The sequence below is a fragment of the Miniopterus schreibersii genome (assembly GCF_964146895.1).
Source record: "Miniopterus schreibersii genome assembly, chromosome: 14".
NCBI classification, from domain to species: domain Eukaryota; kingdom Metazoa; phylum Chordata; class Mammalia; order Chiroptera; family Miniopteridae; genus Miniopterus; species Miniopterus schreibersii.
In genome coordinates, this window is record NC_138114.1 from 55505000 (window position 1) to 55528693 (window position 23694).

Sequence of the window (23694 nt, forward strand, 5' to 3'; positions counted from 1 at the left end):
CTCAGTAAGCATCTTCGGACCAGAACTGCCACTTCACCTCGCTGGGCCTCAGTTTCCCCAACCCCCCTCTACAAGGAGGTGGAAACGATGTTAAAGGGCCCTTCTCCCGGACACCCCAAGTCCTCCTGCCCCATGTGCCTCCCACTGCTGGGCCCTCCCCAGACGTCATGCTGACTCAGCCAGGGCCTTGATCTTGGGCTTCCAGACTCCAGAACTGTAAATAACACATTTCTGTTGCTTATAAGCCACCCAGTTGCTTAGCCCCAAGTCCACGAAAACAGGCAAAAGTTCTACTGAGGCCATTGCTCACGGGGAGAGTCAGCTTAACATTGGGTGTCATTTTATTTTCTTTCATGCAGAGCGGTGGAAGAGAAAGATTCCATAGATTCTTCTGGAAATTGTCAAGATGCTGGGAAGGTGAAGAGAAAACTTACATAGATGGGGTTGCCCACAGTTTGGATTTGCAAGACCTGAAAGACGAAACAGCAAAGCCAGTTGGGCTTTTAACAGTGAACATGAGGGAGACAAGGCCGTTCGTTCTCAGCTCTCACTGCAAATTCTAATCACATAGACGAGGTCTTTAAAATACACTTAAAACATTTACATGTAACTTAGATACAGTAAAGCGCACAGATCTTAAGGGGACCACTTGACGAATCTTCGCAGGGAAGTGCTCCTGTGTGACCACCACGTGCTCATGACCAAGAGCATTTCAGGGCTCTCAGAGTCCCTTCCAGAAATCCCAATGTCCCGGCCGTCCCTGTCCCCCCCTCCGCAAAGGAAACTGCCATTCTGATTTCTAACATCACAGAGAATAACTTGGGAAGCTTTAAAAGGTACTGATCCCTGGGCCCCACCACGAAGTACCTGATCTCACCTGGACGGCACGCAGGCGGGGGGAGGGGGGGGAGGCTCTGCAAAGGGCCAGGTGATTCTGATGAGCAGCCAGGACCGAGAATTACTCTCCGGGTGAAGGCCAAGTCCCGCTCCCCACAGGGCAGCACGGGAGGCCCTGGCCTCCCAGGATTCATCCAGAGCTCCTCCAAGGACCACAGACAAAGTCTTGGGGCACTTCTGGGGTGCAGCCCTCAGGAGCCAGGCCAGGTACTGAATCCGCCTGGGCGCTGGGCTGGCCCATGGAGGCAGGTGGGCTGGGCCGGGGAGCTCAGCAGCCGTGACAGGTGAGGTCCAGCCGAGAGCGAAGAAGGTGGCGGCAAACACACCCCACCTCCCCTCTCCTCCTCCCAGAAAGACCCTTTGACATGTACAAAGTGATCAGGCGTGTACAGTGTGATCTCAGCTACATTTTCCCACACCCCCAGCTTTCCGGGCCGGGAGGGTTCTCTTTAGTGTTGTCTGGAGCTGTGACAACCCCTAAGAAACTGAGCGAGCTTATCCCAGGAGATGGGAAGCCAGTGACCCCCCAAAAGGGGTGCAGGAAAGAAAGAGCAAAAAATAAAAAGGAGAAGAGGAAAGACAGCCACTCGCCTGGCTTTTGCAGGACGGCCTGATGAACCGAAACTTCTGCATGGTCGGCTTCGTCCCGAACTCCTCCCAGCTGCCGTCCACCAGCGTCTGGGCGCTGATCCTGTACTTGACCAGGCGCTCGGCCCTCAGGCTCACGAGGCCGTGCTCGCAGACGGAGGAGGGGAACCCCACGTCTCTGGGCCTCAGTCTCTGCAGAGAGGGTGACCCCCTGAAGTGGAGCTCACACGGGGAGACCCAGCGTGTCCCAGGATCCCGCTTCCTGAGCGCCGCAGCTGCCAAATCGGCGGCGATTTGAGCCCTGACCACGTGCAAACCACCGGCCGGCGGACTGGGCTTGGCCGGTCATTAGGTCAAGCCCATTGAATTGGAAGGTCTTCATAGCGTTTTGCCAGAATTTAAAAACCAACGTAACCTGGCCAGTGGGGCTCAGTGATTGAGCATCGACCCAGGAACCAGGAGGTCACGGGTTTGATTCTCGGTGAGGGCACAGGCCCAGGTTTCGGGCTCGATCCCCAGTCGGGGGCCTGCGGGAGGCAGCCGATCGATGACTCTCATCATTGATGTTTCTCTCCCTCTCCCTTCTTCTCTCTCTAAAATCAATAAAAACATATTTTAAAAGGACCAACATCGTATTCATCTGAGCATTTAGACTGGTGTCGATACATAACTCATCTCTTCCATCCAGTCACATCCCTTATGTAGGGAAATGCCCGAGTCCCTGAAGACCAAGGACTGATCCAAGGAACAGACATGACTTGCTGAAGGGGACCCAATGAGGGAGCGGCGAAGCCCGGACTGAAATTCAGGCCTCTTCACTCAGCATTTATTCATTTATCCATTCAGGATACGAACACGCCTACCCTCGGACCCAGGTGCTATGACTGGTGGCGACGGTAAAAAGATTGATAAGATGCGGTTTCTTGAGGAGCCTGCGGCCTTAGGGACTTAAGAAGCAGACCCTAAGTGGAACACAGTGGCCTCATCATAGCTGTCACTGTCACTGTAGGGTGCTCTATGGGTCAGGCCGTGTTCTAAGCCCTTTGCGCAAATTAACACATGAATACTCCCGAGAGCCCAGTGAGCATGGTCCTGAACACGAGGAGGGGAGTTACGGGCTTGACGAGGTCACACCAGGCGTTGGGCTCTCAGCTCCGGAGCGCAGCACCCTCCCGCCTGCCCCAAAAGCCCAGCAGGAGCCTCCAGGGGAAGCCTTCCCCCCTCCTAGTCTCTGGTGTCCTGTCCTCCCTCCCTGTCCTCCCTCCCTGTCCTCCCGCCGGCTCTGCCGCTCTAAACAAGGCCACTCCCTCTCGCCTGCGGGCACTTCCCCTCGCCTCCATCGGCAACCACCACCCATCCTGTAGGAACTGAAGGTGAATTAGCCCCAAATGTGGAGTCAGAGCCTAGAATATAACCCCGGCTTTGCCGACAGAGGCCAGGTGACCACAAAGGCACTCAGCCTTGAGACCTGTTAAACTGCAACAGTAGCAACCTCCCGAAACTGTTGCAAAACGTCTACGAGTGCGGTTAGCACCAGGCTCCCAACACACTCCACGTTATTTATTCAATAACAATTAATCAGTTGTTATTATTGGGTATGGATCAACTCTGACCCTCAAAGGCCGCCTCAGAGGCTCGCCTTCCCTGTGCTCTGTGCCTCTTACCTGCATGTAAAAGCTGTAGGAGGTAGCATCGTTCTTGATTCCCTTTATCTCAAAGAAGAATCCATATATAGCAATTGTTTCTGAATAAGTTGTATATTCCTAAATTGGGAAAGAGACGACAAAGCGACAGGGAAAAAGGCGTCTGCATTCAAAGGCAAGGGGACAGAGCAAGAAAGTCCAGCTACAACCTAAGTGACTAATCTGACAACTGATTTAGAACAAAAGAGCAATTTTAGTGTCGGAAACATAGGAAAAGGCAAATTGTGGTGACTTCGCAAACCCTACGGGATAGCACTGCGACCTTCGTAGTGAGGAGAAGGGTGACTTGGGCCTGATCTTAGATGACCGAGGGTCTGCAGACCTTTGAAACAAGCATTTTGCTTCAATGAGGGGCCTAAGGGACCCATGGTATGGCCAGGCGTCCTGGCCCTGGTGGTCTGCAGTCCGTCCACGTGGGCAGGTCTCTGAACGCAAGGGGGCGAACCCAACCCACCAGGCCTGACCCAGAGCAGAGTCCCTGACGATAGATTCAGGGCCCCGAGTGAGTCCGTGACGTGTGGGTTCTCTTCAGCTCACCCCCAGGGTGGCTTCAGAGGAGCTGGAGGGGAGGAGCCGCTTCTCGGTGAATTGGGCCCATCAGAGGGACCCCGGATGCAGCCTCTAGGCCTGTCGCTCCCCTGGTGACCGAGCACCCAGACGCCTTGCTGCCGAGCTCCCCGACCCTCTGTTACTTTGGGACCATCAAAATAACTGCTCAGAACAGGCTCACCCTTGAAGCCGTAGACCCGGCTCGGAGTGGTTTCCCTCATGGAGCAGCGGCATCTATGTGTGAGGGACAAAGACGACCCCCACACGCCAGTCTGCCCAGGCCTTTCCTGGTTTGAGAATGAAAAGTCTTGCATCCCAGGGAAACTCCTGCATCCCTGAAAACCGCAACAGTGGGTCACCCTCGGGGGGAAACCTCGGACACGCACATCAGGTTCCGGAATGGCCTGTCCCAGGCCCCTGTCGTGACAATTTTATTTCCCCAGGGGCTGTGAGTATGCGGAGGAGACACCTACAACTCCCTCTTCTGCCCTTGCCTTCCTCCCAGAGGAAAGAAGCGACCCCACAAAGGTCCCTAACCAAGCACAGAGGGGTGGTTCTCCCCCAGCGCGGGCCCAGCGGTGGTACCTGGTGGAAGAGCAGCCCGAATCTCACCGCCTGGGAGGTGAAGTCCTTCACATGGGCCATGTCACCCCCATTCTCCATCTGAAAGGAAACGGCTCAGGCAGCCTGGTCCCTGACGTCATAGTCGAGTCAGCTCCTTCCTCGCAGCCCCACTGCGCCCGAGAGCCCTGTCTCAGATCCTACGTGCAGCCATCCAGCCAGTCCTCAGGGTTCCCTGAAAACCCAGGTGCCGGCTGGCTGCTTTTAGAAAACACAGACAAGAGCAGGGATTCAATCCCGGTTAGGCACGTACAAGGACCTACCAATGGTGCATAAACAAGTGGAACAACAAGTAGATGTTCCTCTCTCTCCCCCTTCTCTCTAAAATCAATCCATCAATAGCTCTGTTAGAGCTCAGCTCCTTTTTTAAAATTACCCATATGTGGGGTTTTTTTAAAATGTTTTTATTGATTTTAGAGAGAGAGGAAGGGAGAGGGAGAGAGAGAAACACCAACCTGAGGGTAAAACATCGATCAGCTGCCACCTGCATGTTCCCTACTGGGGATCAAGCCTGCAACCCGGGCATGTGCCCTGACTGGGGATTGAACTGGTGACCTCGCGGTTCAACCACTGAGCCACACCGGCCGGGCAGAGCTCAGTTCCGAACTACGTCTCCGAGAAGCACGGCTCCACGGAGCCCTGGCCTACTGGGCAGAGGCCCTGAGCTCTGTGGTTTGCACATTACAATAGGTATTTGTTGAGCTGAATTGAATTTTAACTAGTGACTCATACGTCTTCAGAACTCAAACACTGCCCCACTTCATCCTAAGAATGCAAGACTGGGGACACACAGGAAGTACAACCTTTCACATCGACCATTCACAAGGGGGGAAACACCACGTGGAAAGATATTCACATTCACCAGCAAGAAAGGAAACGCGTATTAAAAAATGAGATGCCATTGTTTGCTTCTGAATGAACAAACAGGGTCTGAAACGCACGTGCCTTATGTTGCTGGGCACGCACAAAGGGAGGTGCATTCATTTATTACTGTGTATGTGGAGGGGTAATTTGGTCTCAAACTTGTTAATATGAAACAAAAACAAAGATGCACATTCCTTTGGGGGCCCATATTTTCCACCCTTGAGAACCTCCGATGAGAAAATAACTCCAGGGAGAGTAATGTACAACAGTTAACTAATAATTAGAAACGCTACAAATTTTCTGCGGTAAAGGAATTGGCAAAGCAGCATTGGCTGTAGAATATCCTCCTGGTGGAAGAGTTTGCAGCCATTAAAAATGGTGTTTGGCCCAGGCCGCGTGGCTCAGTGGTTAAGCGTCACCCAGGAACCAGGAGGTCACGGTTCGATTCCGGGTCAGGGCACAGGCCCAGGTTGCAGGTGGATCCCCAGTCGGGGGCCTGCAGGACGCAGCCTATTAATGACTTTCTCATCATGGGTATTTCTCTCTCTCCCTCTCCCTTCCTCTCTCTGAAATTAAAAAAATGCAGTAAGATATTAGCAATGGTTGTCTGTGGGTGGTGGGTCCGAGGATATATATCTGCTATGTATTTCCTTTCTTTCAATTTCTCCGCATTTTGAGAACGTTCAGTAACAAGCGCAGTGACGTTGGTGTCTGTCAGGTGTGGCCAGTGCTCCTCCACCCCATCGGACTCTTTAGGTCAACAGGAGAGATGCCCTAAGCACCTGGGCTCCAAGCTCCTCCCTCCGCCCCTTCCGGGCTTGGCTCTCCCCACTTCCCCTGGCGCAGGACCCAGGTATCCCGACCTCAAAGGCCCAGAGATCTCAGATGCAGGACACAGCTCCAGAAAAAGCCAAGTTGGAAAGGCAGTGACTTTCGATCACTGTTCTCTGGCTGCGGGCGACTCACCGAGTAGTAGTGGTTGGCGGTGACCCGGACCAGCCAGGCCTCGGGGAGGAAGTTAATGTGCCTCAACACGTCCAGATCCTGGCCTGGAAGAAGCACAGAGGGAGCATTTTAATGGATTTTCTCACAAGGGAATCGCCAAGGTCTCGCTTACAGAGAGGAAAGGAGACAGTCAGGAGCCGGGGATCGGAGGTCCTCTCCAGGGCCCAGGAATCAGAGGGGTGCAGAACCCAAATGGGACCCTACAGAGCTCTCCCCTCAGCCCCCCCCCGCAACAAGGGAGGGTTGAGATCCCACAGTCAGTGTCTTCCGAGCATCCAGGAGCAACATGGACTAAACTGCCTGGGCTCCATCACCTGGCCCTGGGTGTTAGAGCTGCGCATTTTACCCAGATAACTGGAAATGGCTTTGAAAAGTTCTCAAACGTCCTTTCAGACACAAAGATCTCACTGGGTGGCCTGTTGGGCTGCCTCAAACACACTCCCCAGTATTTCCCTCCTGGGTCCAAGTCCCAGCTGCCTTCCCCTGGGCCCGGAGCCTGAGGTTGGGGGAGCTCAAGTCTGGAGCACAGCCCCAGAGTTTTCTCCCAAACCCTGAATCGGGCACCTAAAGGGGCCGCTGCTCCAGGAGGCGGGGCCCAGGGGAGATGGCAGCCACGTGGCCTTTGGCAGCTGGGTGCCTTCACCGTGGATCAGCCCCTTCTATCCAGCGTCAAATTTCTTGGAAACTCTGCTTACAACCATTTCACAGACAAATAAACTGAGCCCAGGCAGTGACTTTCCCAAAGTCTCGCACAACTCGGAAGTGGCAGTGTCAGATCTCAGCTGGCACCTTAGGAAACACCTGGTGGGGCAGGTTCCTAGCAGCCGTCCACGGACACGCTCACGTGGGCCGGGCCGGGCTTACCTTTGGTGATGCCGTGCAGACGCAGGCCGAGGAACAGAGGCATCAGGCTCTGCTCTGCATCTTGGTCCAGGAAGCAACACTTCTTGGAGAAGCTTGGCAGAGGCACAGAGAGGAACAAAAGGCCTTCAGAAAACTCCTCTTGCTCGGGCGAGCGAAAGCCACATCAAAGGGACCAGTGGCTTCACCAGCTGGGGCGTGGACGGTGCCCCGCTCCCCCGGGCGGGGGAGCCTACGGGGCAGGGAGTGGTGGAGAACGGGACTAGTAAGACTGGCCCCGAGCATCGCGCCGATTAAATGAGGTTACAGAGGGATGTTCATCAGGATCACTGCACTTAGCAGCACAGTCCAGCCGAGCTCAGTATGATGCTGTAACTGTTACTTTTCGCTTAAATGCTGAGACATACAACCCGTAGAACAGATACATTTAGAGAGTAGAACGGATACATTTAGAGAGTGTAAGAAGCTGATTAAGTCTATGATAACCTTGAACATTCAAACGCTTTTTCACTTGTCCAGAACGTTCTGAATTTTATATGCTGCCTAGTGAAATGCCGACGGGAATGGCTCGGCCCGGTGTGGGCTCGCTGTGAGAGGGACGTTTGGGGCCAGCGTAGTATGAATTCTCCCGAATGAAGGAGTACCTTGCGCATCGCGTCTTTTACGGGGCCCAGAACAAGTTCTCGGAAGCACAAGGTTATCTCAATGTTCCAACACCTACGGGTCATTCACTTTCTCAAGGAATCCAGGGGGCCCAAAGGGCCCCATGATCTCAGGCCCCCTAGAGAGAGGTGCGTTCTACGCACTCAGAATGACGCTATGAAAGATGATATCACGGATGCTTCCCCCGATATTATGAGCAAAAAACCCCCGTGTGTGTACGTCATCAATCAGCACAAGTTAAATTACCTGCTAAAAAACGTCAGCACGGTCTCGTAGGTCGGAATCGTCTGGATTCTCAGGTTCAGTTGCAGGTAGACCCACAAAATGAGTGTTTTCAGAAGGTGAAACTCGCTAAAAGTGAACAACCTGGCCAAAGTAAGAGATCGAGAGGACATTTTAGGAATGGTCAAGACCCACAGTTTGCAAGAAAATGAAAGGTTATAAGTGAGCTCAGGGGTGAGGCGGCACCTCCCGAGTCTGCAGGTGGCCTCAGGCGAAGTGGGACCGTGCTCAGCGGGCGGCAGGGCCGTCCTGGCTCCAGGGCCCACACCTGGCCTGCAGCAGCCTGAGGCCTCGTCAGGAAACGAGTAACAGCCGGGCTGGTGCGGCTCAGCTGTTGAGCATCAACCTATGATCCAGGCAATCGAGGTTCAATTCCGGGTCAGGGCACATGCCTGGGGTGTGGGCTCCGTTCCTGGCAGGGGGCGTGCAGGACGCAGCTGCTACGCGATGTTTCTTTCTCATTGATGTTTCTATCTCTCTCCCTCTTCCTTCTACTCTCTCTAAAAATCAATAAGAATGTACTTAAGAAAATAAATATATATATATATATATCACAGCCTGCCCGCGGTTGGTTGGAGAGTCGTCCACACACACCGAGGTCGGGAGGTTGTGGGTCGGATGCCCCTGTCAGGGCACATGCAAGAATCAACCAACGTTGCATAAATACACGCAGCAACAAATCGATGCTTCTCTCTCTCTCCCCAAAATCAATAAATAAAAAGAAAAAAACATATTGCAACCGTCTCACCCACCACTAAAGAGGTCATGTGGGTGGAACCCAAGCTAACTTGTGAGTCTAAAAGGCAATGGAAACATCACCCGCCCACCTCTCACGCTATTTCTGGACACCGTGGAACTGTCTCTCTCCTCTTGTTTGTTTTTAGGCCACCTACAGATGCGCGGGCTCCGACCCTGGCCAGACAGGACCAATGTGTCACCGTCTGGGCAATAGCGGTGAGGCAGGAGGGGAGACGTCATAGAGCCGCTCGGCGTGATGTCCCCACGGAGAGCTGTGCCAGGGCCCCACCGCCACCCGACCGGCAAGCAGAATCCACATTTGAAACCCCCAAGCCCAGAGTTTCTTTGAGCCGCTATGGAAGGGACTCGCAGCAGCCCGGGGGGGGGGGGGGGGGGGGGATTGAGAGCTCCGTGAATCAGGACCCTGGTTTTATTTTTTATTTTTTTAAAAATATGTTTTTATTGACTTTTTTAAGAAAGAGGAAGGGAGAGGGAGAAATAGCAACGGTGATGAGAGAGAAACATTGTCCTTGGGCTGCCTCCTGCTCGCCCCCTGACTGGGAATCGAACCCGCGACCTCCTGGTTCATGGGTCGACGCCCAACCACCGAGCCGTGCGGGCAGGCAGGATCCTGGTTTTGTTTTTATTAGGAAGGGTCATTGTTGAAACCAAGCCCCTGCCCTCTGCCTTTATGCTGAATGTCGGCGCCCTAAGGCCTGAGCTCCTGCAGGCAGCGACCATGCGGAGGACACCCAAACACGCTTCCACCCGCCCAGGAGCTCTGATGGCCTAAATCAGGCCAGAACTCCCAGAGACCCCAGACGCCGGGACCACAGCCAGGGACCCGGGCCGAGGGCCGCTCCGTCCTGACCTGGGGCAGGGGTGGGATTTCCGCACAGCCAACTTGGGGCCGCTGGACTGCCCGGGACCCCCAGGCCTGGCTGAGCTGGGTGCTGGAAAGCCCGGCCTCTGTAACAGACGAGGCAATGGTACAGTGACCGGGGGGGGGGAGCCTGGACTTTGGAGCCTTGTCTGGAGCCCGGCCGTCCTTTATAGTCCCTGTTATCTGTGGACAATAATTTCACCCACTGCGAGGGGTTCTGGGGACTGAAGGGACAGTGCACAGCACACACCCAAGAGTTTGTTGTTAATCACGTGCAGTCCGTGGAGCCCAAGCCGAGGTAAATTCCTGACTCTCTCACTGGGCACTGGGTGTGGCCCGAGCCCCCCTTCCTGCGCCCTCTGAGCCTTCCCTCCCTCCAATGTTAAAGCAGGTGGCCTTGGATATCAACTGGGCGAGGAGAGTTTACTTTGGAAGACGTGAGTCAGGGAGCTGCTGGCCCGGTCACTCCAGGCCTGCGGGCCGGTGTTGTGCCCGATCCACGCGGGCTCCTCCCTCCTGGTACCAGGAGTGCCCTGGGCAGTCTGGGCAGACAGTGCCTGGGGAGGGCTGCGGAGCAGGACCCAGTTTCGACATCGGTCATGTTTCCCCACACGTGTGAGTCTAGACACTGGACACACAATGTCTTGATGTTTTTTCCTGCCCAGCATGTGTTTTCTAGTCCCTGTGCCATTGCTGACATTCTGGCTGTGGTCAGACTCTTCTCCCCTTTCTCCCTTAAATGCTGCCGCGGGGGGGGGGGGGGGCACAGCTCAGTCTTTCCGAGGGCGGGGCAGTTATGAGAAGTCCAAGGGTGCCCTGTTTATCTTCCCCTCGCCAGCTCCCCTGGAGGGCGGGAGAGGGCACTGTGGGGAAAGCAGGGGGGCAGGCAGAATGGTGGCCCCGGGGAGCCCTCGGGTGCCCTGCAGCTGCTGCTGGGACCCCAGCTTCCAGCGTCTCCTTAGATACCAGGGTTTCCTTCAACACCAAAAGCTGCTCTACCCACCTCACTTCTCCATACGCTAAGTAAACATGAACCAACAGGGCAGTAAGTCTTTCCAGGTCTAATCCTGAAACTAGGATGCTTTCCACCACGTATGTAAACATTTTTAAAAAGATATTTTAAACCTGATCTTTAGAGAGAGGAAGGGAGAGAGAGAAGCGTCCATGTGAGAGGGAGACATCAATCGGTTGCCTCCCGCACGCACCTCGACTGGGGCCAGGGATCGAACCTGCCCCCAGGTACGTGCCCTTGACCAGGAATTGAGCCCAAGGCCCTTCGGTGTGCAGGACGAGGCTCCTACCAACCGAGCCACACGGGCCAGCGCCGCAGAAGCAGACATTTATTTTCTCGTGCACCACGAACATTTTTAGTAGAACTTAGCGCTCACCTGTGAAGCCCACCCAAAGGGAACACAGTCTTGGCGCCTGGCAGTGGTATCAAAACCCTTTTAAACAGACCCAACGAGGCGCGGCCAGAAAGGCAACGTGTGGGCCCAACGGCAGCTGCCGGAGGACCATGCCATAAAGGACAGTACTGGTCGCGATGTTAAGGCATCGATTACACCACTGTTAAACTTCCTGGAGTTGATAACTGCTTTGTGACTCTATTTTAAAACATTCTTTTTATTAGGAAATGAACACGGGCATCGAGGGTAAGGGAACACGGTGGAAGCTACCGGCCCCCAAAGGGCTCAGGGAAAAACGTGTGTGTGTGAACAGGGAGAGGTTAACAGGTGACAGGCACACAGGTGTTCTTTGTACTAGTCCTGTAATTTTTACTTGTTTGAAATTATTTTCAAATAAAATATATATTTTTTAATACCAATAAAAAGAAATAGAAATTCCTTTCAGCTGAGGAATTCCACTTCCAGGAATTTAATTGAATGTTGCCCAGGTGCTACGTATATTGCAAACCATTGGAAATTGCCTAAAAGGCTAAGCATTGGGCACGGAGCTGGGTTTTAGCCTTGTCACAAGGGTGACCGTCTGGGCCCAGGGGAGTCAGGGCCGGGGATAGAAACTGATTTAGGGCCAGAGCATTTAGTTTCCTTTTTCTGTTTTTCCCTGTCTTCCAAATTTTCCACAATGAATGCATATTAATGTTGGCGGGATTTTTTTTTAATTACGTAGGCAATTAATTAATTACCAGGTGGGTAATGAGACAGTGGGCACGTGGCGGGTCCTGACCCCCGCCCCTGCCCTGCGCAGCCCCCAGGCCTCAGCCCCCTGGCTGTGCAGGAGGCGAGAGGCTTGGGATGGAGCAGGGGCTGCACACGGTGTGTCCAGCAGGGGTGGGGGTGCTGCCGGCTGGAGCCCCTCCCTCCCCCGCCCGGCCCTGCTCCCCACACACACTCGCTCGCCCTGCAGCCGGTTCTGACCTGGGGGACTTCAGCACTCTGTGGAGCAGCTCCTTTGGGATTTTCCGGAGGTGGATCTGCTTCCCCATCTCGGGGACCAAGTTCATTTCCAGCCACTTCTCGCAGGCGGAGGTGAGCGGCTCTTCCCTGTACTGAGGCCAGAAAAGCCAGTGGGTGCAGGAAGCGCTGACCCCCGGCGCCCTCTGCTGGGCAGCGCCGAGGCGAACGCGTGCAGCCAGGAGGGTCCTGCCCAGACCAGCTCAGACCTTGTCTTCAAAACAGATAAACTGCGGGGGGTAACGTTTTCTGAGTGTTTGCCGGGCTCAGGCACTGCATGGGGTCGATGTAAATCTACAGCCCCGTGAGGTCAGTTCATTGTGATCCCTAATTTACTGATGGAGAAACCGAGGCTCCAAGATTCCCGCTCTTGCCTGGGGTCACACCCCAGAGCCGGGTGCAAACCCCAGGGGTCCCACCACAGGGCTTACACGCTGAAATCTCCGGACTAAGTCAGTGACTGGTGACCGAGGTCCCACGGGGTCCCCCCAGTGTGGAGTTCTAGGGCCAGTGGTGAGCACATGTCCTAAAGGGAAAGTGCAGGGACCGTGGCTAAGGTCTCCGGGGACCAGGGACCCTGGCAGGCTCTTAGTGCACCTTGCACTTCCTCAGGGCCACGGTGCTGACAGGGATGCAGAGATGCCACCCCCCGAGGGACTTCTAATGACCGATGGAGTGAGGACAGCACCTTATCTTTGACAAAACAGGCGTTTAAAGCATCCTTAGGTGCTATGGTAACAGCTTGTGACATGCTGACTGTGCCTGAACTGAATGTCACTGTCAAATGTGTCTGTTTCAGTGAGAGTGGCCTCGTGGGGGGAGGCTGGAGTCGGACCGCCTGGGGCTCAAACCCAGCACGGCCACCAAGACACTTTGTCCAGGGTGCTCCCTCCTTGGGCCTCCGTTTTCTGGAGAGTTAAGGATAACTCCCTTTCTTGCTGATGCTGACGGGGCCCAGGTGGGACAAATTTCACTCCACACCAGCAAGAATATCCTGGAAGGCTGTTTGAAGTTTTGGGGAGAAAGGCTGTGCTGTCCCCCCTCCTGCCCACCAAGATCAAAGTTTTTCTATCTTTTAGGTGTTAAAATATCCTTTTAAAAATAAAATGTTTTTTCGCCCAGCTGGGGATGGTTTAGCGGTTGAGCATCGACCTGGGATCCAGGAGGTTGCGATTCGTTTCCCGGTCAGGGCACAGGCCCGGGTTGCAGGCTCCATCCCCAGCAGGGGGCGTGCAGGAGGCAGCCGATCAATGGCTCTCTCATCACTGATGTTTCTCTCTCTCTCTCTCCCCTTCCCATCCTCTCTCTGAATCAATAAAGATATATTTTTTAAAAAATTGTTCACTTGGCAAAATAAAATATTGGCACCCTTGAATCGCTGCCTTAGGATGGATATGTTTTGGAGTGGGACCCTGTGCAAGACCCAGAATCGGGTGCTTCTGCAGGTCCCCCGGGTGCTACATGCCCTGCCCAGGTTGTTCTCACCTTGCAGCCGGCCAGGTAGAAGTTAGTGACATTCCTGGGCGCGAGTCCCTTCACCATCATGACCACGCACCTGCAGAGACAGAACTGCTGTTCCCGAAGCCCCTGGGCTGCCTTCAGACCCTAGGCAGCCCTGGAGGGTCTCACTCGGCTCCAGGACGGCGGCAGAGCCCTCCCCGAGGAAGGGGCCTCGTTTGAGGGGTATGGACATTTGGCCAGAAGACCCTTGGGTGGGCCAGTGGGATCTGAAAGCCCAGGAGAAAGGGTGTGTCCCAAATAGGCAGTTGGACTGAGGGGCAATTTGGACTCTGATCTTTGAATTTTTCTCTTCCCGAATGAGCACATGTAACACTTGCAAAAATAATATTGTTATTGACAAGAAAACACAAGGCTCTGTCGGAAATGAGTGGAAAAACGAGCCTGACAGTGATGCGGAAAGTCACCTTGTCTTCAAATGACCAGCTTTTGTGCCTGTGACTAAATGGAGAGACTTTTTTTAGCCAAAGAGGAACACGGGTGAAAATGACAAGCGTGGCCGAGTGCTCCTGGGAGTCGCTTTGCACACCCGAGAAATCCCTCCGGTGCATGTCATTCCCGTGAGCCAGCGTCGTTAATTAAAACGAGTGTGGCCCGGCCAGTGTGGCTCAGTGGTTGCGCATCAGCCAGGCACCAAAAGGTCACCGGTTCGATTCCCGGTCAGGGCTCAGGCGGATTGTGGGCTCGATCCCCAGCGGGGGCAGCCGGTCGATGTTTCTCTTTCTCCCTGCCCCTCCCTCTCTCTAAAATCAATAAAAACGTATTTTTAAGAATGAGTATGTTCCTGGGAAGAGAAACTCTGGGTGCCGTAGCCCAGGGAAGAGGAATGGGCCATGAGCTGGGTCCTGAGGCCCCCTGCCGTCCCTCCCCGGGCTGGCCCTGGCCGCGCCTCTCCACGCCCCCTTACTTCTGAAACAGGCTGCTGAACTGGAGAGCGTGGGCCGAGGCCAGCACCCCCAGCACCTCGTCCAAGCTCATGTCCACCTGGCTGGTGTAGAGGTTCTTCAGGGCCTTGGCGAAGGCTGGGGAGACAGCGCCCAAGAGCCGTCAGCGTGGGGCTCTGCACCCCCACCGCCCGCCCACGGCGCCCTCTCTGCCGGCCGCTCCCCCGTCCACCCGCTGGGCGGCCAGAGCTGCTTTCAGAGAAGATGCAGCTGCGGGGACCTGGGCAGGGAACCGCGGGTCCCAGCCTCCCAGCAGAGACTGAAGCTGAAGCTGAAGAAAACAGCCTCTGCTGAGAAATGCTCGGAGTCCGCGGAGCCTGGGCCCCGGCGGTGCTGCCCTCCCCGGGGGCCGTGGCCCGTGGGGGAGGCGATGCCCAAACGTGCAGAGCGCTGTGTGCGAGTGGGTGTGGCTCTTCTCTGGGGCGACAGGTAGCTTGCCGCAGGTCTTCCCTGCAGTTTGGGGCCTCCAGACAGGTGACGGACTCCCCGGAGGAGCCGGGATAATCGGGAGTTTAGGAGCCGAGCTCCTGACTGGGGAGCAGGGCCAGGGCCTAAGGGATGGTCTCCTGACCTTGACTGTACAGGACACGTCACGTGAACAGAAGTCTGTTTCTAGTGCTGGGGGTGGGATGGGGAGGGCTGAGCCAAGGGGAGGCCTGAGGGAGGCCTCTGCTGCTGGAAGCCGGCGGAGACGGGCCTTGGAGGGTCAGGGGTGGGCCTGAGCGGCGTGTGCACCTGAAGGGCACTTACATTTCCCCTGCGGCTGCTGAGGAGCCCGATCCTCCCTCCTCTCCTCCCCTCCCCCACCCTAGGGGCATTTACCTTCTTCCCTCTGCCCAGGCTGCCCCGCCTTCCTCCCCCTGCCCCACTGCTGGGCTGCAAGGAGGAGGCCCTGAGGAGGCACCGGTGCTGACTCCTGGCTCGTTTGTTGTTTGTTTGTTAGGTTTTGAAGCCCAAGGGGGCAGTTTTTTCAACGGCACCTCGGGAAATGGAGACGGGGGTACATTACCGAGTTTGGTGACTAGGGGGTCGTTGACCTTCAGGCAAATGGTCATCCTCTTTATGGGAGGTGCTTCTTTCGTTTTCCCCGGTGAAGGCTCTGGAAAAGGAAGCGGAATGAAGATGCTCGGCTGTGAACCGCTCGAGATACTGTCTCGGGTCCACCCACCGCCCTTGGCACGGCCTTGACCTTGGCCTGCACTGCACTGTAGTTTGTTCATTTTTTGTTTGCTTGTTTGTTTCGTGGATGTATTTTTTTAAAGAAACTTTATCTTTATTGATTTCAGAGAGAGGAAGGGAGAGGGAGAGAGAGAGAAACATCAATGATGAGAGTCACTGATCGGCTGCCTCCTGCACGCCCCCTGCTGGGGATCGAGCCCACAACCTTGCATGGGCCCCGACCCGGAATCAAACCGTGATCTCCTGGATCATAGGTGGACGCTCAGCCGCTGAGACACACCAGCCGCACTCGTGGGTGCATTTTTGAAGTGATTACTTATTTGGAAATAGCTGAAGACTCACAAGAAGCTGCAAACACAGTGCAGAGCCCTGTGTGCTCCTCGGCCAGCTTCCCCAGGGAGCACCACCGGGAAATAAATGCTCGCGCTGCATTTTAAATATGTACTACTAGCCCTCCCCCTTTTCTCTCCCCCTCCTCCCCGTATCTCTCCTTAGGCTGAGAGCTGCTGGAGGACAGGTGTGGGGCTGCGGAGTCCACCCAGGGGCTCCTGAAACTTCACCCCACAGGTCTCCAGACAGAGGACCCGTCACCAGAAGCTCCCAGGAGGGGAAAGGACAGTGCAATTCACTGCCAGCCGCCCCCTCCCCTCAGGTCATTCTAAAATTTGAGTGACAACAGATTGAGGTTAAATCCCCATCTGGTGAGATTGCCCCTGGGCCTCGCTCTTACTGCCAGAGTGACCACGGTCCTAAAACAGACACCCCAACACCACGCCGGGATCTCTCAGACCAGGTGGCGTCTGGGACTCTGCGCTGGTGCCAGTGAGAAAGTACCTGGCAGGAGCTTCTCCACTTCCTTCTTGGGGCACGTGGTGTGTCTGTCCAGGGCCATGACGTACAGCTTGGTCAAGGTCTCGGACTGAAAGAGCTGGGGCAGGTGCAGCTCCCAGGTGAAGCCCAGGCATTCGAGGATCACGACTGAGGAGAGAACACAACGCGGGCAAACGATTCACCGCCGGCCCACCGGGGAGGTGTCTGCTCCACCCACTGGCTCTTCCGGTCGACCACGGCCATCCAGTAGCCGAGCAGGCAGGTGGCCTTGCTAGGCCCCTCAGGAGCGAAGGTGCACAGATAGCGGACAGTCGGGGCCTCAGGGAGCTCACTGGCCCCCGGGGGATACGACAGGCAGGCCCACCGGGAAGGGACGAAGCCACAAGCGTGAAGGGGAGCGACTGACCCGCAGCTGAAGGACGCCGGAGGTTCACGGCTGCCCTCCAGCTGGGGGAACTGGAAACGGCTTCGTGGGGCAGGGACGCCGGGTGGGCCCTTTGGGGGCCTCACCTTGCCATCCCCATGACAGCGCTTCTCAGCCTCATCTCACTCTCTGTGGTGGGCTGTCCTGGGCACTGCAGGATGCTCAGCTGTAACCCCGGACTCTACCCACCGGGTGCCCGCGGTGTGACAACCGAAAACATCTCCAGAAACTGCCTCGTGTCCCAGGGCAAGCAGTGCCCAGTCCCTTTTGAAAACTACCGGGCTCTCGGTGCCTAATTATTACTCACCTGAAAGGCAGTAGCCAGTGCAGGACAGTAAAAGGCCATCGCCGGGCAGCAGGCCTCTCAGGGGCCCCACTTCCCTCGAGGGCACAGGGGCCACCAGAGAGGGTGTGAGATGAGGTCACGTGTGAGAAAGGTCTCTATTCGGGGGACCTCGCCGTGGCCAATCAGAACGAGTAAGAGGGGAGAGGCTGTGGGGGGCAGGCGGGGGTCCAAGGACGCCAGGCCAGGTGAGGCTCAGAAGCTGCAGGTAACAGGGCTCTGCAGGTGGACCCCTGTTAGCACAGAGCTGGGGGGCGGGGGTGGCCCCCGAAACCCCAAATCTCGGCGGCAGATAGGATCCTGACATCTACTAGTCCTATCGACATTTCTTGACCTTGCTGTGATTTAACCGCATGACCTTGGGTACCTGTTTTTTTATTATTATTATTATTATTTTATTTTTTTCATTGATTTTTAGAGAGAGTGGAAGGAAGTCAGGAGGAGAGAGAGAGAGAGAGAAACTTCGATGTGAGAGACACACATCGATTCGTTGCCTCCTGCATGTGCCCAGACCGGGCCTGGGAATCAAACCGGCAGCCCAGGTGCATGCCCTTGACAGGGAATCAAACTCCAGACCCTTCGGCACGAGGGGCCGACGCTCTAACCGCTGAGCCACGCTGGCCGGGCCTACGCGTATCCTTATTGTGACCCCTGGCTGTGGAAATGCGCTTGCCCAGCTTGGCTTCACTCACCACACATCTGACCAATACTTACGGGCCCCTGTTCTGTGTTCTACCCTGTGCAGGGGCAGGAAGGGAAACGTTCAGACAGGTCACGCAGCCTTGGGCCCGGTTTCCTTCCACGAGACCGCAGGCGCCCGAGGTCAGCAACACGCTGACCGAGTCCCTGGCAGCAAGAAACTCACCTGCATCCCCGCTTGGGACGACCTTGTTCTTCAAGTTCTCAGAGAAATATTTCTGAATTTTGGGAATGCATAACCTCAAGGGAAAAATAGAAAGAAAAAACCCGGGAGTTAATACCGATAGTTTTCTCCAGCTGTTACCTGTATCACTGCAGGGCAAGCGCCCCTCAGGCACCCACTCGCCCACCCGACCATGTCCCGCCCTGGGGGAGAGTGTCCTCAGCTCTCCCCCTCTCTGCAGATTTGATAAACCGTGAGCTCGGCCTGATGGCTCCATCAAACATGAATTCCCGTCTTTAGTTTGTGGGGGGCCTCAGCGAGCAGGTAGTCGAAGCTACACGGGGCTGCCTGAGTGACGCCTCTTTTCATGAGAGTCTAACACAGTGTCTAGCGCATAGTAGGTGCTCAATAAACCCCTATCAGCATGAGGAAGAGAAGGTTCGGGGCATTTCTTGGAATTTCTCTCATGAGCACTTCAGTTTAGGGGCTAACACTCCCCTAATGTGTCCAAACCTGAACCCAGAATCCCCCCGAACCCAACCCCGCGCCCTCTCAGGGTCCCCTGCCAGCAGCCCCGTCGCCCAGGCCCGCAGGCTGGGAGCTGGCACCTCTGATCACCTGCCGAGTTGTGACAACAGGACCTTTTAATTCACTCGCCTCGCTTTGCCCTCATTGCTCTGACCCGAGTCGCGGTCATTTCCCTTCCATCAGGCAGGTGTCCAGCCTCCAGCCCCTTCCTCTGCGGCACATCCCGCGCCGCAGGCCCCACACCGGCCTGCAGTGCAAACCTGGTCTTGCCCTTCAGTGTCCACCCCAGTGCCCTTCAGCACGGCCGGGAGCTCTTGCTGTCCCTGTGGCCTCCACCCTCCCACCCCGCTCCAGCCCCTCTCAGCAGCCTGACCCGCCCCAGCCTGGCCGCTGTCTCAGCCCGACGCCCCCTCGCTTTGTTCCCCTGCGCGCTCAGCTCGCTCACCGGCCTTCGCACACGACCCGCTCCCTCTGTTCCTCCCAGAGGAGCCGAGGTGCTGCTTCCTCTGGGCGGCCGGGCTAACGGCCTCCCCGCTGCCCCCCCGGCTCCCCCTCTCGAGCCCCTTCCATGTGCCTCGGGGCCCCCGTCTCACCCACACAGCCTCTGCACCGGGCTCTGCCCCTGCAAGACAGATGCCCGGTTCATGTACGTGCTCAGAAAACACTGTTCAATGGTCGGATGACTCGCAGATATAAGATGATTTTCCATAAACACTGTGTTCTGCCCACCGAGCAAGGGAATGAGACAAAGTCTGAGTCACATAGTCACAGAGTGAAGACAGTCAAGCCCGGAAAGCCAGCCAAGCGTCACCGATGACCACACCGGGTCGGCGTCGCCTCCGCCATGCTGGTTTCCGTTTTCTTTTTTGTGGTTGTAAATCCTCACTGGAGGACGTGTGTGTGTGTGTTTCTATATATATATATTATATGTGTATATATAATACATATATATGTTTTTCCATTGATTTTTAGAGAAGGGGTAGGGAGGGGGAGGGGGTAGAGAAAGAGAGAGAAACATCGATGTGAGGGAGACACATCGATTGGTTGCCTCCCGCACATGCCCCGACTGGGCTCGGGGATCGAACCTGCAACCCGGGTACATGTCCTTGGCCAGAAATCGAACCCGTGACCCTTCGGACCCCGGGAGCCACGCTGGCCAGGGCTGCCATGCTGTCCTCAGTGATCCCAGGAACCTCACGGCCAGGGTGCCGCAGGAGGGCTTGGGAGCGGGAACCCGCGTCCGGGACACTGTCGGACACCTGCTGCCCTTTCCACGCGGAGAGGGTGGCGCCAGGTGACTCAGCCCCAGGGAGGCAGCGAGAGCCCGAGCTGTTTACCCAACAGGAGCCGTGGGTCGGGCCCACACCGGCCTCAGTCCCCTCACAGGCTCGGGTCACACACATCCGTCCGGGAAGAGCTGGCCAAGGTCAGGAGTTCAGACCGTGATCTCGAAACGGAGCCACGGGCTTTGGAAACTCTGGGCGATGCCCATGAGCTCAGCCGCCCTCTCAGACATCACCATCCCGTCGTCGGCCACGGGGGAGATTCCAGACGGCAGAAGTAATGACATTGCCGGGCGTCGTGGCCGCGTGCCCAGGGACCATTCATCACGCAGGCCTGCAGCTTCCAGGGTTCATCTCAGGACCGACGGGAAAGCGACGGAACAGGCGGTGTCTGCGACCTGTCCTCCTGGCCTATCGAGACTAAGTGGTCGGGTGAGGTGGGCACGGGGGACGCTGGGGATGTGCTGTGAGGCTGGGGCTCGGTCCCCTCTGGTCATGACCCACGGTGGAGAGATGAGAGGGGAAAGAGGGACATTTCTCCCTGTTTTGTCTGGACACACGGACCTCCCGCAGCAAATCACCCGGAGGGCTGCTGGCTTGACACCTGCCAAGCTCCACTGGTTCCCTGACCTTGACTTGAGCGCGGCCATGGGACTTGCCTTGGCCAGTGGGATGTGAGGGATGCGATTTGGCTGGAGGTCTGAAGGGCACTTGTGTAAGCGGTCAGGCCCTCCTGCCCACTCGTCCTCTGCTGTTGCCAGGACAAGCACACGCCAGGCTGGCCCCTGTCTCAGGAGGAGGGTGGGAGGCTCGTGGCGCTAGCTGAGCCCGGATCTGCTGACCGCCAGGTCTGTGACTGAGCAGCTTGCCCAGGGCACCTCCGGGCACACAGCCCCCGGCATCACGGAGCAGACAGGCGGATTCGCTCTGCTGCACGCAAGGTGCTTCGATCTGGGGATGCAGCTAAGAGGCAAAGTGATATGTGGGGCTGCTGGCTGGCAGAGCCCAGGGCTGACACACCGGGACGAAATCACCAGGACCAGTCACTAAAACTACTGCACAGGCCAGAAGGACGATAGGTCTATTTATTGAGCACCTGCTATTTGCCAGAAACAGTGCTAAGCGTTTTCGATGTGCTGTCTAATTTAATCCTCAAGATAACTCCTCAAGGGAGATGCTGTTATCACCACTTCACAGACGTGGAACTGAGGCTCAGAGAGGTTAAGCCACTGGCTAAAGGTCACAGAGCTAGTAAACGGAGCAGAAGGAATTCTAACCCTGTCCAACAGACGGCTTTCAATAGTTGTAAAGACCAAAAAAAAAAAAAAGCCCCTCCCAGCGTGGCTCAGCGGTTGAACACTGACCTAGGGTCCAGGCAATCAGGGTTCGATTCCCGGTCAGGGCACAGGCCCAGTTGCAGGCTCGATCCCAAGCAGGGGGCGTGCAGGAGGCAGCCGTTCAATGACTCTCTCATCATTGACGTTTCTATCTCTCTCCCTCTCCCTTCCTCTCTCTGAAATCAATAAAGTCATATTTTTTTAAAAAAATTAGTTGTAAAGACCAGCACAACTGCCCTCGTCCTCAGGTTTCTGTGTCTGACCCCCAGGCCACCCCTCCCCGGCTTAGCTCAGGGGCTCCGCAGGCTAAGTCCTGGCGGGGTGTTCCCTCCGCGGGCTCTGACCTCCCTACCTATCCGGGTCCTTCAGGCTGTCATCCAGGTCTATGCTCATGGCCTTGCACATCTGGGACAGCGCCAGCAGGTCCGGAGAGAAGGGCTCCCTGGGGAAGCGCCACCGGTTGGTTGAGCCAACTGTCTGGCGTTCCAGCCGAGCTCTGTGCTTCTTGGGAAACAAGAAAAGGGAAAAACATTTTTTTAGCCTCACGTAAATGCCTGACCTTCTGAATAGTACAGCGGAAAGAAAGCCAAGACACATTTTAAAGGCCTGTTGCCCGGCCGGGCGTGGCTCAGTGGTTGAGCATCGACCTAGGGTCCTAGAGGTCAGGGTTCGATTCCTGGTCAGGGCCCATGCAGGGGTTTCGGGGCGATCCCCAGGCCGGGGGCGTGCGGGAGGCGGCTGATCAATGACTCTCATCATTGATGTTTCTCTCTCTCCCTTCCACTCTCTGAAATCAATAAAGATATATATATATTTTTTTATTTTTTATTTTTTTAAAAAAAAGCTGGTTGATTTTCCATCGTGGCCGACATTTCTCACGAGCCATAGTCCCAAGGCGCATCTATTCAGTGGGCAGACGGCTTCAGGAATTTAGGGTCTAGGATGGGAGGTGCCCGAGGCAAAATGCCAGGGGAGAGGGGGGTTTCTTTTCCTGTGACTTGGAAGAACCGACGAGCAGGGCGAGGGTTTCGCTTCAGGAAACTGTCTTTTAAGTCCTTCCCCTCACGTGTGATTCAGGGAGATGCCAAACGAGGAGAGAAAAGACACAAAACAGAAAATTCCCCGTTTTACCCACTTTCCAGTGTAAATCCAGCGGCAGTTAGGACATTACAATGCTGGACGGCCATCGGCACTGCCCAGTTCGGAACAGTTTCTGTTTTTATTTTTTATATTTTCAATCCTCACCTGGGGATATTTCTTCCATTGCTTCCCAGAGTGGAAGGGAGAGAGGGAGAGAGAGACATCGATTGTTGCCTCCTGCACGGGCCCCACCCAGGGCCAGGGATCGAGCCTGAGCCCAGGTACGTGCCCTGGGCCGGAATCAAACCCGGGGCCCTTCAGTCCGCGGGCCGACGCTCTAACCACTGAGCAAACCGGCCAGGGCCGTCCTGGACACTTCCTACGACGTGTGGGCTTCTACGTCTGGCTTCCTTCACTCGGCAGAACGTTTTCAAGTTTGCCCGCGTCCCAGCAGGCGTCGCAACGTCGCTCCTCCCCGTGGCCGAACACTGTTCCACCGTGTGGATGGGCCACGTTTTCTTCAGCTGTTCCTCAGAGGTGGACACGGCTCCCTCCGCCTTCCGGCCACTGCGAGTGGCGTTGCCACCGGCCTTCATGTGCAGCCGGGTCCCTGGGCCTCGGCCTTTACACCCGGGAGGGGAGAACCACGCCCCGGGACGGAGCCTGGATGCGGCGGGTGGTCGGAAACGCGGACCCTGGATCCCGATGTGGCGTGAGGCCCACGTGGTGACCGCGGCTCAGACGCCGGCACCCTGACCCCCTCCCCCAGCAGAGTCAGCTGGCGAAGCTCGAGGTCCCGGGCACAGGGCCGTGCCTGGGGGAAACTCAGCTACGGCTGTAACCGGCGCCTGCTCCCCGCCTGCCTCAGGGACGCTGGGCACTCACCTGATTCAACATTTTCATGAATGACAGTGGGGATCCCGCGGAGAGGGGGCAGAGGGGGGAGGCACCTGGAAGACAAAACAGGTGAAGTTCATACTTTCACAAAACTTCCAAAGGGCCCCTCCCCGTTGTCATGGAGGAAACTGGCCTAAAGGAGCTACATTTTCCCGCAAAAGTAAAAAGAGTAAAGCTATTTATCAGATCAAGAGCACATGCGATTTTTTAAAGTGCATCAGTAGACTGACAATTCTCTGCTGTGGAGCTGGGGAAGTGGCCCCGATAGAGCAAAACGGGAGACAGCCCACGATTCTCGACCCTTTCCCAAGGGACGGGAGCCAGACGAGGGCTCTCAGGAGGCTGATGACGGGATCTGCAACTTGCTGTGGCCCCCAGGCTCCCCCCTCCTGCCTCCGGC

At 56.1% G+C, this 23694-nt stretch overlaps 1 protein-coding gene across 1 annotated transcript; it reads right to left on the minus strand.

Annotated features, from left to right (window-relative positions):
* Positions 1-401: 401 nt before the first annotated feature.
* BTBD16 (BTB domain containing 16) lies at positions 402-22993 on the minus strand (the record flags this gene model as incomplete). The annotated part of the gene is made up of 15 exons (XM_081157917.1): positions 402-470; positions 1489-1677; positions 3150-3248; positions 4323-4400; positions 6189-6271; positions 7092-7183; positions 7998-8117; positions 12033-12163; positions 13554-13623; positions 14494-14608; positions 15540-15629; positions 16544-16687; positions 18173-18246; positions 21670-21821; positions 22814-22993. 15 exons carry the CDS (start codon positions 22991-22993, stop codon positions 402-404), a joined length of 1686 nt encoding a protein of 561 aa, XP_081014043.1.
* Positions 22994-23694: the final 701 nt, after the last annotated feature.